The sequence below is a fragment of the Nerophis ophidion genome, linkage group LG15, assembly GCF_033978795.1.
Source record: "Nerophis ophidion isolate RoL-2023_Sa linkage group LG15, RoL_Noph_v1.0, whole genome shotgun sequence".
NCBI classification, from domain to species: Eukaryota; Metazoa; Chordata; class Actinopteri; order Syngnathiformes; family Syngnathidae; genus Nerophis; species Nerophis ophidion.
The window spans coordinates 17,465,905-17,482,357 of record NC_084625.1 but is presented as its reverse complement, the minus strand read 5'-3'; the positions used below and the strand labels follow the sequence as shown (position 1 = coordinate 17,482,357).

The 16,453-nt window shown below is 42.3% G+C and overlaps 2 protein-coding genes across 5 annotated transcripts in view; one reads left to right on the top strand and one right to left on the bottom strand.

The window, feature by feature from the left end:
- Positions 1-16,453, bottom strand: part of LOC133569335 (threonine synthase-like 1) — a 256,540-nt gene that overhangs the window by 108,281 nt on the left and 131,806 nt on the right. The window lies entirely within an intron of this gene.
- Positions 1-16,453, top strand: part of LOC133569333 (rho GTPase-activating protein 21) — a 156,595-nt gene that overhangs the window by 29,833 nt on the left and 110,309 nt on the right. Inside the window, exon 1 of one of the 2 annotated variants that reach the window (XM_061921575.1) lies at positions 11,547-11,900. The exons of the other annotated variant lie outside the window; for it this stretch is intronic. Coding sequence (XP_061777559.1) covers positions 11,817-11,900 — 84 coding nt within the window. The 5' untranslated portion in view covers positions 11,547-11,816. Of the gene's footprint in view, positions 1-11,546; positions 11,901-16,453 lie in introns of those variants that run through there. 2 annotated transcript variants of the gene reach the window in all.

The window sequence follows — 16,453 nt, the reverse complement described above, 5'->3', positions numbered from 1 at the left end:
ATAGCAGGTCCATTCTATGTGTCATACTTGATCATTTCGCGATATTGCCATATTTTTGCTGAAAGGATTTAGTAGAGAACATCGACGATAAAGTTTGCAACTTTTGGTCGCTAATAAACAAGCCTTGCCTTTACCGGAAGTAGCAGACGATGTGCGCGTGACGTCACGGGTTGTAGGGCTCCTCACATTGTTTATAATGTGAGCCTCCAGCAGCTAGAGCTATTCAGACCGAGAAAGCGACAATTTCCCCATTAATTTGAGCGAGGATGAAAGATTCTTGGATGAGGAAATTTAGGGTGAAGGACTAGGAAAAAAAAGGTTAATAAAAAAAAAAAAGGCGATTGCATTGGGAGCGATTCAGATGTTTTAGACACATTTACTAGGATAATTCTGGGAAATCCCTTATCTTTCTATTGTGTTGCTAGTGTTTTAGTGAGTTAAATAGTACTTGATAGTCGCAGGGGTGTGTCCACGGGTGTGTTGACGCCAGTCTCTGAGGGAAGTCACACAGCTGCAGCAGGACAGAAGCTCCGCTGATCTCCGGTAAGAGGCGACTTATTTCCACAATTTTCTCACCGAAAACTGCCGGTTGACGTGGAGTCGGGATCCATGTTCGCTTGACCGCTCTGATCCATAGAAAAGCTTCACCTCCGGGAATTTTAAACAAGGAAACACCGTGTGTTTGTGTGGCTAAAGGCTAAAAGCTTCCCACCTCCATCTTTATACTTTTACTTCTCCATTATTAATTGAACAAATTGCAACACAGATGTCCAAAATACTGTGTAATTGCGCGATGAAAAGAGACGACTTTTAGCCGTAAGTGGTGCTGGGCTAAAATGTCCCCTCCAACCAATAACGTCACAAACACGCGTCATCATTCCGCGACGTTTTCAACAGGAAACTCCGTGGGAAATTTAAAATTGTAATTTAATAAACTAAACCGGCCGTATTGGCATGTGTTGCAATGTTAATATTTCGTCATTGATATATAAACTATCAGACTGCATGGTCGGTAGTAGTGGGTTTCAGTAGGCCTTTAATACACAATATTGGAAATTACTTCAAAAAAGGTTAATACCAGGTTGTATTTGCATGCTTTTGTCACTCAATGTGTGGATCCAAGATTACTTTCCATGTTTGTTTATCTTTCAAGGTCTTTTTGTTCTTTCCATTCCCACTTGGCTCAGTGTCCAGCTCCTTCTGCCAGACTGCCCCCGTTGATCCACAAGCAAAAAAGAAAGGCGGTGCGGGAAAAGATGTTTTTTGAGGGAGGTGGTCTCCAGGATGGGGGCAGACAAGCAGAACAGAACCTGTCTAATGCTCAGTGAGGCCGAGGCGCTATATCCATTTCCACACACGCCCAAGGCAGAGAGCCCTCGACGGCGCTGGCTGCCTCCATCTTTGCTCCCTCCTGTCATGTTTTGAACACCCCGGGCTTCACGAACGACATCTTATGTCATGCACTGGCTGCAAGATGCAGATATAGATTTTTACCCTTTACCGTGTGCGAGTTTGTTGTTCATGGACTCTTATGTAACCGGGGCACTATCAGGACATAGCTTCACCCCACAGCGTCTGTGTGAGCTTTGGAGGTCCTGGCAGGAAACCGCAAATGTTTCCTGCCGCTGTCACCGGTGGAAGCGTGACAGGCGACGGAATGGGGCAGCCTGACGAAGGAATGATTTCATGAATGAAAACGAAGAACCTCGCCTGTCTAGGGGTGTAACGGTATGTGTATTTGTATTGAACCGTTTCGGTACGGGGGTTTTGGTTCGGTACGGAGGTCTACCGAAGTGTTTCCACACGGACATATTAGGTGGCGCACCGCACGTTGTGTAAACAATGCAGAGCGAGGCACAACACAGGGCATGCTAGCGGCAACCAAGCTACGACAACATGTAAAAGCCAGAGCTGGAAGACCCTCCTGCCTCATTAGGATCTCCCATTTGGGAACACTTTGGTTGCGCGATACAACAACGAAGTACGGAGGTTCGCCAACATTGTTCAGCAGCTGCTTCTGACAACACATCAAACACACTAACCCATTCAAGCAGCCTCTCCTCGGCGAGTCAGGCAGGGCTAAAGCAATAACAAATGTTTTTATAGCAGCAGATTTAATACCACATTGCATTAAAAAATGTATTTTGACCCACTTCTATGGTGGAAGAACAATGAGCCCATATATCCTCTTACTGCCAAGTTTGCCAGGCTGGGGCAGGGGGTGTTGGGGGGGAGTTAATCTGAGGCTGAGTTGACTTGAAACTGTTTAATGTTGCACTTTCTATATGGAGAAGAAAAGTTTGGTCATTTTATGTAATCTCAGCAACAACTGGAGGCAGTTTAATTTTGATAAACGTGGACCCCGACTTAAACAAGTTGAAATACTTATTGGGGTGTTACCATTTATTGGTCAATTGTAGAGAATATGTACTGTACTGTACAATCTACTAATAAAAGTCTCAATCAATCAATCAAAACAAAGCACTTTATATGTAGAAAAGTTTCGTTAAGAAACCAATTCTGAGCCTGATCTTATTTAGTTTTTATTTTATACATGTTGACCACACTAACCCTGGCAATAGACCCTGTGTGTGTATGTATGTTATGCCATTGTTTACAAATTTGGTAAATAAATAACCCCAAAAATTTATATTTTTTTGTTTTCTTACTGTACCGAAAATGAACCGAACCGTGACCTCTAAACCGAGGTACGTACCGAACCGAAATTTTTGTGTACCGTTACACCCCATATGCCTGTCTTTACGGGGCCCGTGAGATGTTGCCATTGTGGACTGGATTCATTTGTTTTTGAATCATTTCAAAGAGATCTTGGCAGTGATGCTGACTATTCCACACGTGCTACAGCAAAGGTCAATATAAAATGTTTCAAATGGCGTGCAGAGAGCCTTCAGATCCATAATTGACATGTGACTGGGATTATATTGACTTCTGGGAGGCGCTGGTGCTGCATGATGTCACGTTTGTTTACAGCGGGGCACGGTTGGGAGAGTGGCTGTGCCAGCAACCTGAGGTTTCCTGGTTCAATCCCCACCTTCTACCATCCTAGTCACCTCCGTTGTGTCCTTGAGCAAGACACTTCACCCTTGCTCCTGATGGGTCCTGGTTAGCGCCTTGCATGGCAGCTCTCACCATCAGTGTGTGAATGTGTGTGTGAATGGGTGAATGTGGAAATATTGTCAACGCGCTTAGAGTTTCTTAAAAGGGTAGAAAAGCGCTATACAAGTATAACACATTTTCCATTTTATTTACATTACATGTTAAACTAACTGCTTTTGATTGAAGCCAAACTCAATTTTAACTTTTCAGGAAAACTATCTGACACATGCATTATGTAGGGTTGTACGGTATACCTCAACTAGTATTGTACCGCGATACTAATCAATCATATTGGGTACTATACCGCCTCTAACAAGTACCGGTCCCTGTGACATTGTGACATTGCTGGTTTTAAAAGCAGACCAGCATGTTCGGCAACGCACAATCACAGAGTACTTACAAGCAGACACAGTGTGTAGACAGAAAAGGGAGAACGGATGCATTTTGGCTTAAAAACTAACAATAAAGGGGAAGTTATAACACAGTAACGCCCTCAGGAAGATGAGCTTTAAGACATGCATTCAGCCGCAGTCTTCAGTGTTTTAGATACTTTTAAATCACTAATCTTCGCCTCCATAAAGTAAATTTCTTACAAGTATCATCCCTGCAGGACGATGAATAGCTAAACATGCTTCACTACACACCGTAGCTCACCGGCGTCAAAATGTAAACAAAGGCCATGGGTGGATCTACACCTGACATCCACTGTAATGATACCAAGTACAGGATCGTATCTAGTCGATAATACTATGATTACATCGATATTTTTTTAGCATCACAAATTTTTTTTCGTTTTTTTTTTAATTGATATTATGTTTATAAAGTCAGTAAATACCTCCCTGGACACATGAGGACTTATGACCATTGTCTGATCCTGTAACTACTTGGTATCAGATCGATACCCACGTTTGTGGTATCATCTGAAACTAATGTAAAGTATCCAAACAACAGAAGAATAAGTGATTATTACATTATTACATTTTAACAGGGAATAAGCGGTAGCAAATGGATGGATGGATAACAGAAGTGTAGATAGAACATGTTAAAAGAGAAAGTAAGCAGATATTAACAGTAAATGAACATGTAGATTAATAAATTATTTTCTACCACATGTCCTTAATAATTTTGACAATAGAATAGAAAATGACACAATATGTTATTGCATACGTCGATTCTCGATACAACACGATTCTCAATTCAAACCCTTTCTTGCGAATCAGTATAATAATTATAATGAAACCTTTTCAAAACAGTTTAGAGATTATTACATGTATTTCTGGTTGCATGGAAATGGCCTAAAAATGACTAACATTTTATTTTCATTTAAAAAACATGTTTTTTACAGGTATGTATATATTAGGGTTGTTCCGTTACCAATATTTTGGTACCGGCACCAAAATGTATTTCGTTACTTTTCAAAATAAAAGGGTACACAATTTGTTTTAATTTTTGGCTTCATTTTAATTAAAAAATCTTATACTACATTAAACGTATTGTTCTTATTGAACTCAAAGAACAATTTTAGAAGATAAAAACAAAAAATTACAGGGATTAAACACATTGGGCGTTTCTTGTTGCACCCTAAGAACAATTTAAAAGTGTGTATATTAAATGTCGTCTGGATCGTGAGATCGACAGGCGGATCGGTGCGGCGTCTTCAGTAATGCGGACGTTGTACCGATCCGTTGTGGTAAAGAAGGAGCTGAGCCGGAAGGCAAAGCTCTCAATTTACCGGTCGATCTACGTTCCCATCCTCACCTATGGTCATGAGCTTTGGGTCATGACCGAAAGGATAAGATCACGGGTACAACCGGCCGAAATGAGTTTCCTCCGCCGTGTGGCGGGGCTCTCCCTTAGAGATAGGGTGAGAAGCTCTGCCATCCGGGAGGGACTCAAAGTAAAGCCGCTGCTCCTTCACATCGAGAGGAGCCAGATGAGGTGGTTCGGGCATCTGGTCAGGATGCCACCCGTACGCCTCCCTAGGGAGGTGTTTAGGGCATGTCCAACCGGTAGGAGGCCACGGGGAAGACCCAGGACACGTTGGGAAGACTATGTCTCCCGGCTGGCCTGGGAACGCCTCGGGATCCCCCGGGAAGAGCTAGACGAAGTGGCTGGGGAGAGGGAAGTCTGGGTTTCCCTGCTTAGGCTGTTGCCCCCGCGACCCGACCTCGGATAAGCGGAAGATGATGGATGGATGGATGGAAATGTCGTCTGCCATAATGTAAGATTAAATTAAAATAGAAGGAATAGATTTACTGACATTTTAATAAATGCTTCATGATTATTGTTGCTACTCTTCGTCTGTGCTTTAAGACGGATACAATCATTAGTAAATACTCAAATCAATATTTAGCTGAAAGTACACAGATAAGACATGTAGCAGGTAAAACACACATTGTTAAAGATAAAACAAAAATTTTAGCAGTTTGTTACAAAACTTAAGTCATTTCACTTGCATAAGTTTACGCTATGTGGGCAGTTTGGACTCCTCCAATATTTGGCATCAAGCCAACCAGCTGTGAGCGTGTCTACCTCTCTGTCTGTGCACAGCAGGGGAGCTAGTTAAATGCATTACTTTTAAATGTATTTTGCAGATCTGGATTATTGTTATTTAAATGTTCACCTAAGTTTGAAGCGCATGTGGTCCTGCCACCTTTGCCGCCGCATGTTTTAAAGCTCTGCTTTTTTTGTGCTAAAAAGCATCGCTTTGATCGATAGTTTTGAAGCCCAAATACCTCCATATTGCACTTCATGCACCCCTTCTTATTGACCAGTAGAATTGTCTTCATTTGCCAGTTTTCCTCTTCTCGCTGTTTCTGCTTACATGGATTTTCACGCTGTAACCATCGCAATCTATTGTCAGCCAAATTTATATCATATTTTGTTTATATTGCCCAACTAGGGCTGGACGATGTATCGATATACTCGAAATATCGCAGATTTGTCTCTGTGCGATGTAGAAAATGACTATATCGTGATATTCGGGTATACATTCTCACGCAGTTGCTGTTAGCTGCGGGCATTACACTACAGGCTCTTTTTGCTCTTGTCTGTCCTTCTCACAGACAGCAAGCACACCTTCTTACATACGTCACATACTGTCACCTCATAAGTCACATACGTATACGCCCTCGAGGAGTAGAGAGGTAGCAGCATGGGTAACGTTAGCTGTGATGCTAGTAGAGCCGTGCGAGTGGTAATACGAGAGAAAGAAGGTGCGAACCTAATAACAAATAAAGGAAGAATTAAATCCTGGGAAAAACAGCAGGGGGTACATCGTCTGGCGGTGGTTCGGCTTCAAGTGGGAATATGTCGAACAGACAACCGTAATTTGTCAAGTGTGGGGCAAAAGCGTTGCTATGAAAAGTAGCATTACTGCTAGTATGTAGCATCATTTGAAAAGTCAGCTGCTAGAGAATGAAGAGTGCTTACTCCGCATGTCAACATCTCCGTTTGGTGCCACACGCCCACACCATCAAAGTGCCGAGGCAAACATTTGCAAATCAACACCGTATGAAATATATGGAGATTTTTTTAGTTGTGATTTCCTTCTCTGCATGAAAGTTTAAAATGAGCATATATTAATGCAGTATGAACAAGAATGTTTTAACGTAGACACATAGAATCCTCATACTGGTGTGATTATATGTATCAAGTGTTCATTCAAGGCTAAGGCAAAATATCGAGATATATATTGTGTATCGCGATATGGCCTAAAAAAATTGCAATATTAAAAAAAGGCCATATGCCCAACTGTGCCTCAACTTTTTCTGATCACTCTTCAATGACTTACGAGTAATTAGTAAACATTTTTCTTGATGGTGGCCATGTTGTTCATTTTATCGAGCTTAAATATTAAGCACACGTCCTTGTCAATCCTCTCAAATCTAGTGGTACCGCAAAGATTTGATTCATTATTTAAGTACGATGTTTTATTTCCTTATATTCAAACCCAGTGTTGATGTACAAACTGTGTGTAATGTTACAGTGTCCAAAATATTGGATATACTTTGCCTTGTGTTTAATGAATACTTAGGCCTACTACGCCACTGTATTTCAATGTTGCTCATTCAGGTGGTACTTAGAGAGCAAATAGTTTTCTGAGGTGGTACTTGGTGAAAAAAAGTTTCAGAACCACTGCCCTAAAAGTGTGTACTTTGGTGAAACTCGGAAATTGTCATCTCTGGGATCATGTTTTGTTTGAGTTATGTTCTGTTTGGTTTTTGGAATCTTTTTAGTTCCTGCTTTTTCACTCCCTTGTCTTGTTTCCATGGTTACCCATTAGTTTCACCTGTTCAACGTTTGGACTCACACACCCGTCACCAATCATGTCACTGTTATTTAAAGCCTGTCTTTTTCTGTTGGTCAGTGTGGCGACATTAACTCTGTTGGACTTCTGCTACCGATGTTACCCATGCTACCATAGTTCCATGCCAAGTTAATTTTTTGTCTGTTTTCATGTCACAGTAAGTGTTTTCGTTTTCATGTCCATAGCTTTTGCCCAAGTGCTAGTTTATTGTTTTCAAAGCCAAGTTTGTTCTCCGCCTTGTGCGCGCCTTTTGTTTGCACCCTTTGTTCCTTTTTTATAGTAAAATTAAATCATGTCCCTACCTTCACGTCATGTCCACTTCAATTTCTTTGCATCTCGGTAAAACAAACCCTACCATAGTCCACGTCTTGACAGAAACAACCTCAAGTTACAGAGGCTGTTATAGTAGAGCGCATACACATGTGGGAGAAATTTCAAGTCAATCCGACTGGGGGTTTAATAACAGCACCTACATGTTGGGTTTTTGTAAGAAAAACGAGCAATGCAGTCATGGTGCATGTTGTTTCTTGTGTCATTTCCGAGATAAGCCCTTCCGATTGCTCCTGAAACTGTTTTGTCAAAGAGGACTATCATCCAAAGATAGCCTGAAGGTTTGGACTGATAATTCTGCCTGCTCGGTGGAAATGACGCAACATCCAAATCAAGCCCATGTGAAGATAGTATGATATTTGTAGGAAGGCGGTGGGAGAATTATTGTAGGGGAGGGGTTTGGAATGATTGATGGCTAACCCAAAGAGGGTTTGTTTAAAGAGTTTAAAGTGGAGCCTGAGGCTGACATGTGTGGTCTTTCAAGTGTGTTGCCTCTAAATCAAGTTATCACTCATCCTGTCTTCACCTCGATGAGATTTAGCACTCAAAAAGACAATCGTACTGCTCCTTGTTGGACATCTTTGACCCCGGCATCCTTGTCTTGCAGTGACACACTCAAGGGTTATTAAAATGCATGAAGATCTTAAACCCCCTGCCCCGGGCTAACTTCTCACCGCTAATTGGTTGTAGCACTTCATCTCACAGCGCGTCTCGCTGATGAAGCCGCAATCGCAACCATCTGGGTGTCAAAGGGGGAATGTAAACAACCCGAGACAACTACTAGTTACTGGCACCCGGTAGTTGTGCGCGGAAGTGAATTTCCGGACATGTTTTTAGCAGAGGAAGTAATGTTGGAGAACTGGGGGTTGGGTATCGTCTATGCAGGACGAGGAATATCTGTAATGATACCAACTACAAGAGAGTCTCTAGTCCAGGGGTCAGCAACGCGGTGCCCGCGGGCACCAGGTAGCCCGTAAGGACCAAATGAGTCGCCCGCTGGCCTGTTCAAAAAATAGCTCAAATAGCAGCACTTACCAGTGAGCTGCCTCTATTTTTTAAATTGTATTTATTTACTAGCAAGCTGGTCTCGCTTTGCTCGACATTTTTAATTCTAAGAGAGACAAAACTCAAATAGAATTTGAAAATCCAAGAAAATATTTTAAAGACTTGGTCTTCACTTGTTTAAATAAATTAATAAATGTTTTTACTTTGCTTCTTATAACTTTCAGAAAGACAATTTTAGAGAAAAAATGCAACCTTAAAAAGGATTTTAGGATTTTTAAACACATATACCTTTTTACCTTTTAAATTCCTTCCTTTTCTTTCCTGACAATTTAAATCAATGTTCAAATAGATTTTTTTTATTTTTTATTGTAAAGAATAATGAATACCTTTTAATTTAATTCCTCATTTTAGCTTTAGTTTTTTCGACGAAGAATATTTGTGAAATATTTCTTCAAACTTATGGTTAAGATTCAAGCCACGGAGGAGCCAATAGTCGCAGCTGCCTCTTTGACAGTTGCAGAAGGAACGACACGATATCTACGGTAAGAGCCGACTTATTACCACAATTTTCTCACCAAAACCTGCCGGTTGACATGTGGTAGAGAACCATGTTTGCTTGACCGCTCTGTTCCATCGTAAAGCTTCACCGTCATCTTCAGGGAATGTTTGTTTTGCTACAGCCGACCGCAATCCACCGCTTTCCACCAACATCTTTCTTCTTTGTAGTCTCCGTTATTAATTGAACAAATTACAAAAGATTCAGCAACACAGATGTCCGGAAATCTGTGTAATTATGCGATTAAAGCAGAATACTTATAGCTTGTATCGGGCTGGAAGAACATGTCCGCTACAACCAGTAACGTCAAGCATACGCGTCATCATTCCGTGACGTTTTCAACAGGATACTTCGCGGGATATTTAAAATTGCAAATTAGTAAACTAAACCAGCCGTATTGGCATGTGTTGCAATGTTAATATTTCATCATCGATATATAAACTATCAGACTGCGTGGTCGGTAGTAGTGGGTTTCAGTCGGCCTTTAACAGGTGCATGAGTCCAAATGAACCAGGTACGTGACATGATGGTTGAAAACTAATTGGTAGTCATGGTGACAAAACAAACAAGAGTGTGCAAAAACAGGAACGAACGGGGTCAAAAAACAGAACATAACTAAACAGAACATAAATGGGTTTTACTTGTATAGCGCTTTTCTACCTTCAAGGTACTCAAAGCGCTTTGACACTACTTCCACATTTACCCATTCACACACTGATGGAGGGAGCTGCCATGCAAGGCGCTAACCAGCACCCATCAGGAGCAAGGGTGAAGTGTCTTGCTCAGGACACAACGGACGTGACGAGATTGGTACTAGGTGGGGATTGAACCAGGGACCCTCGGGTTGCGCACGGCCTCTCTCCCACTGCGCCACGCCATCCCTCATGATCACAAAGACATGACATATGGCAAGTAGTAAAAATTGTTGTTTATTTCAACTGGTGCCCCTAAAATACGCATAGAGGCCATACATTGTTTTATTTGAAAACTTAATTAATCGGAGAAACTTATTGAGCACTAAGATAATCAATCAATCAATCAATCATCAATCAATGTTTATTTATATAGCCCCAAATCACAAATGTCTCAAAAGACTGCACAAATCATTACGACTACAACATCCTCGGAAGGACCCACATAAGGGCATGGAAAACTCACACCCAGTGGGCAGGGAGAATTCACATCCAGTGGGACGCCAGTGACAATGCTGACTATGAGAAACCTTGGAGAGGACCTCAGATGTGGGCAACCCCACCCCTCTAGGGGACCGAAAGCAATGGATGTCGAGCGGGTCTAACATGATACTGTCAAAGTTTAATCCATAGTGGCTCCAACACAGCCGCGAGAGTTCAGTTCAAGCGGATCCAAGACAGCAGCAAGAGTCCCGTCCACAGGAGACCATCTCAAGCGGAGGCGGATCAGCAGCGTAGAGATGTCCCCAACCGATACAGGCGAGCGGTCCATCCTGGGTCCCGACGAGCGGTCCATCCTGGGTCTCGACTCTGGACAGCCATTACTTCATCCATGGTCATCGGACCGGACCCCCTCCACAAGGGAGGGGGGGACATAGGACAAAGAAAAGAAGCGGCAGATCAACTGGTCTAAAAAGGAAGTCTATTTAAAGGTTAGAGTATACAGATGAGTTTTAAGGTGAGACTTAAATGCTTCTACTGAGGTAGCATCTCGAACTGTTACCGGGAGGGCATTCCAGAGTACTGGAGCCCGAACGGAAAACGCTCTATAGCCCGCAGACTTTTTTTGGGCTCTAGGAATCATTAATAAGCCGGAGTCTTTTGAACGCAGATTTCTTGCCGGGACATATGGTACAATACAATCGGCAAGATGGGCTGGAGCTAGACCGTGTAGTATTTTATACGTAAGTAGTAAAACCTTAAAGTCACATCTTAAGTGCACAGGAAGCCAGTGCAGGTGAGCCAGTACAGGCGTAATGTGATCAAACTTTCTTGTTCTTGTCAAAAGTCTAGCAGCCGCAGTTTGTACCAACTGTAATCTTTTAATCGATAGCTGCAGCCCTACACCATTAAAATTATATAATCCATATCTGTATCATTTAGTATTTACTAGAAGAGGGAATCTTTGACATAGCTTCAAGAAGGAGGGAGGCACTTCGGTGCAGCCTTCCTCGACGGGAGAGGTGAGATAGTTTCATCCCGGGCTGAATCCTGCATTGCGTCCGTGCTCATTTAGCTGCAGAGGCGAGTGCAGGAAAGTACAGACCGCCGGTGCTCTGTCATGTCGCAGTCAGCTGCGTAACCATGGCGATGCCAGGTGCACTTTCCAGTGACGGACGCTGTCTCTGGTTTTCTCGATATTTCCTTGATGATCCCACACTGGAATCATTAACGTAAGGTAATTGAGGCAGACGACGCCAACATACCCGCTGGGCTGACAGATGGGCATGGAGACGCACCTCGTGCCTTCTCGTCCCCCGACACCCTCCCCGCCTGCCGGCGTGGCCTTGTGGACCCCTCCGTCAAGATGTCTAACCTTAAAGTTCTCGACTGCATGATTAACAACAACTGGAGCCTGGTGTGTGATCTCTACTGTGCCTGGAACAATCAGGTCAGTCTTGAAGGGAAGTGATAATCAAGTGTTTGTCCCGCACTGCGTGATGTCACTGCTGTCCTCTGGTGCTCTCTTGGGGGGTTCCAGGAAAGGCATCCCCGATATCTGCTGTATTAATAGCTGGCATTCATCGAGCAAGTGGAAGTGGAAACTGTGGCGTGCCTGGCATGCTGACCTCTGGGTGTCCCTCTCGGCGCTTGCGGCCCATGCGGTCTTATTAAATGTGGCTTAATAAGTTACCCAAGTGACTCCAATCAAAGCGACTTAAGAATGCTTAACTTTTGGTTTAACTTTTTTAAAAATGTATCCGACGCTATACAGTGGGGCAAAAAAGTAATTAGTCAGCCACCGATGGTGCAAGTTCTCCCACTTAAAATGATGACAGAGGTCTGTAATTTTCATCATAGGTACACTTCAACTGTGAGAGACAGAATGTGAAAAAAAATCAAGGAATTCACATTGTAGGAATTTAAAATAATTTATTTGTAAATTATAGTGGAAAACAAGTATTTGGTCAACCATTCAAAGCTCTCACTGATGGAAGGAGGTTTTGGCTCAAAATCTCACGATACATGGCCCCATTCATTCTTTCCTTAACACGGATAAATCGTCCTGTCCCCTTAGCAGAAAAACAGCCCCAAAGCACGATGTTTCCACCCCCATGCTTCACAGTAGGTATGGTGTTCTTGGGATGCAACTCAGTATTCTTCTTCCTCCAAACACGACGAGTTGAGTTTATACCAAAAAGTTCTATTTTGGTTTCATCTGACCACATGACATTCTCCCAATCCTCTGCGGTATCATCCAATTTGGTATAAACTCAACTTGTCGTGTTTGGAGGAAGAAGAATACTGAGTTGCATCCCAAGAACACCATACCTACTGTGAAGCATTGGGGTGGAAACATCATGCTTTGGGGATGTTTTTCTGCTAAGGGGACAGGATGATTGATCCGTGTTAAGGAAAGAATGAATGGGGCCATGTATCGTGAGATTTCGAGCCAAAACCTCCTTCCATCAGTGAGAGCTTTGAATGGTTGACCAAATATTTATTTTCCGCCATAATTTACAAATAAATTATTTTAAATTCCTACAATGTGAATTCCTGGATTTTTTTTTCACATTCTGTCTCTCACAGTTGAAGTGTACCTATGATGAAAATTACAGGCCTCTGTCATCATTTTAAGTGTGAGAACTTGCACAATCGGTGGCTGACTAAATACTTTTTTGCCCCACTGTATATCTAAATGATCAAAGTCCACTCGAGGAAGGGGACACATACAGTAAGCCAGTGTTTTTCAACCTTTTTTAAGCCAGGTCAAAATCCGTAGGCACCTCACCACACAGAAACCATAACAAAATTTAACTCAGCAGCCGATATTGACAGTAAAAAGTTCTCGCAAGTGTTGGATATGAATTCAAACCATAAGCAAGTATGCATCACTATAGCTCTTGTCTCACGGCCTGTCACATCTTACCGTGACTTATTTGGAGTTTTTTGGTGTTTTCTTGTGTAGAGTGTTTTAGTTCTTGTCTTGCGCTCCTATTTTGGTGGCTTTACATGTCTTCCTTTAAGCGCTATTCCTCGCACCTGCTTTGTTTTAAGCAATCAAGACTATTTAAGTTGTTGCTATTCTTCTTTGTTGATTGTCATGTCATGTACAGATGTACTTTGCGGACGCCTTCTCAGCTCCACACGCTGCAAGTCTTTGCTGTCGTCTAGCATTCGGTTTCTGTTTACTTTGCAGCCAGTTCAATTTTAGTTTTGTTTTGCATAGCCTTCCCTAAATGCCTACTGAAACCCACTACTACCGACCACGCAGTCTGATAGTTTATATATCAATGATGAAATATTAACATTGCAACACATGCTAATACAGCCTTTTTAGTTTACTAAATTGCAATTTTAAATTTCCCGCCAAGTGTCCTGTTGAAAACGTCTGTATGATGACGCATGCGTTCGACATCTCGGATTGTAGCGGACATTTTTTTCCAGCCCGATCCCAGTTATAAGTAGTCTGCTTTATTGGCATAATTACACAGTATTCTGGACATCTGTATTGCTGAATTTTTTGCAATTTGTTCAATTAATAATGGAGACGTAAAAGAAGAAAGATGTAGGTGGGAAGCGGTGTATTGCAGCTGCCTTTAGCAACACAAATACAGCTGGTGTGTCCTTGTTTATAATTACCGAAGGTGAAGCTTTACTATGGAACAGAGCGGTCAAGCGAACATGGATCCCGACCACATGTCAACCGGCAGGTTTCGGTGAGAAAATTGTGGTAAAAATTTGGCTCTAACCGTAGTTATGAGCGGAGCTTGCGTCCTCCTGCAGCTGCTGACTATTACACTGGCGGTCACCACACCCGTGGCCACACCCCTCCGACTTTCAGGTACCATATAATCTCACTAAAACACTAGTAACACAATAAGCAGATAAGGGATTTTCCAGAATCATCCTAGTAAATGTGTCTAATAACATCTGAATTGCTCTCAATGCCTTCGCCTTTTTTTTTTCTAGTCCTTCACTCTCACTATCCTTATCCACGAATCTTTCATCCTCGCTAAAATTAATGAGGAAATTGTCGCTTTCTCGATCCGAATCGCTCTAGCTCCTGGTGGCCCTGATTGTAAACAATGTGAGGATGTGAGGAGCCCTACAACCAGTGACGTCACGCGCACATCGTCTGCTACTTCTGGTGAAGGCTAGGCTTTTTTATTAGCGACCAAAAGTTGCGAACTTTATTGTGGATGTTCTCTACTAAATCCTTTCAGCAAAAATATGGCAATATCGCAAAATGATCAAGTATGACACATAGAATGGACCTACTGTCCCCGTTTAAATAAGAAAATCAATCAATCAATCAATCAATGTTTATTTATATAGCCCTAAATCACTAGTGTCTCAAAGGGCTGCACAAACCACAACGGGCCACATAAGGGCAAGGAAAAACTCACACCCAGTGGGACATCGGTGACAGTGACAATGATGACTATGAGAAACCTTGGAGAGGACCGCATTTCAGTAGTGTTTATAAAAGTGTTTTAGTAGTGCCTATAAGAGTGTTTCAGTAGTGTGTTTGTGAGAAGATTTCAGTTGTTTATGTGAGAGTATTTCAGTAGTGTTTATAAGAGTGTTTCCCTAGTGCCTATAAGAGTGTTTCAATAGCATGTATAAGAGTGTTTCAGTAGTGCGTATAAGAGTGTTGCAGTAGTGTGTATAAGAGTGTTTAAGTAGTGCGTATAAGAGTGTTTAAGTAGTGCGTATAAGAGTGTTTCAGTAGTGAGTAAAAGAGTGTTTCAGTAGTGCATATAAGAGTGTTTCAGTAGTGTGTGTGTGTGACGAGAAGATTTCAGTTGTTTATGTGAGAGCATTTCAGTCGTGTGTACAAGTGTTTCAGTAGTGCGTATAAGAGTGTTTCAGTAGTGCCTATAGGAGTGTTTCAGTAGTGTGTATAAGAGTGTTTCAGTAGTGCCTATAAGAGTGTTTCAGTAGTGTGTGTGTGAGGAGAAGATTTCAGTCTCATTTCAGTAGGCCTTTAAGCTTCAATGCCTTTTCTTAGTGGCACTCCCCTTTTGTTAACTTTTGGTTTAAGCATTAGACACCTTTTTACCCGCTGTCGTATGCATATTTTGATCACGACAACAAACCTTGTTCCCGACATCTACAAAACAATCAGCTACCTGCTGCCACCTGTTGATATGGAAGAGTATAACACGGTTACTCTGCTCTAGACAGCACCGACACTCATCAACGGCACAATATTTGCAAATTATAATAACTGGTTTGCAAAAAATATTTGTAACCCAAATAGGTGAAATGACATAATCTCCCACGGCACAGCAGACTGTTTCTCACGGCACAGAGGTTGAAAAACACTGCAGTAAGCAATGGTGCATATTGATGTGTCTCAAATACAGTGCTCTTTGTGGTGTCCTATACTGTCCGTACAGTCTTGCGGTTTTGGTCTATTCACGGGACACTCACAGGCAGCTCATTGTCGCCCCGTCCCGTCTTTTCATTTGAATGTAAGGAGTACAGAGGGCTTCGCCGTGTCGGGCCGTGCTTCCCCCAGCCTTTGCCCTAATTCAATTTCGGGAGTGCTGGAAATTGTTTGAGTCCCGCACGGAACTGATAGGCCTCTGTTTGGGGCGAGGCCACTTGCCGTCTGAGGTGCTGAAGACGGGGCCTTTGTGCGCCGGAGGACTCGTGAAATATTTACAGGCAAACACCTGGTGGAAGAGGAGCCGGGGAGGTACAACAGTGGTGGCGCCCATAACAAACATAGAGTTCTGGTAATGAGGTTTTTATGAGGTACTGTTTAGAGATCGACCGAAATGTGTTTTTCAGGGCTGACACCGGTTATTAGTAGTCAAGGAGGCCGATAAATATTTGGAGCCAATTATAATTTGCTGTAAAAGACAGCCAAACATACCAAGTACCATATTTTCGGGAGTATAAGTCACTCCGGAGTATAAGTCGCACCTGCCGAAAATGCATAGTAAAGAAGGAAAAAAACATATATAAATTGCATTTTTGGGAAAAATGTAT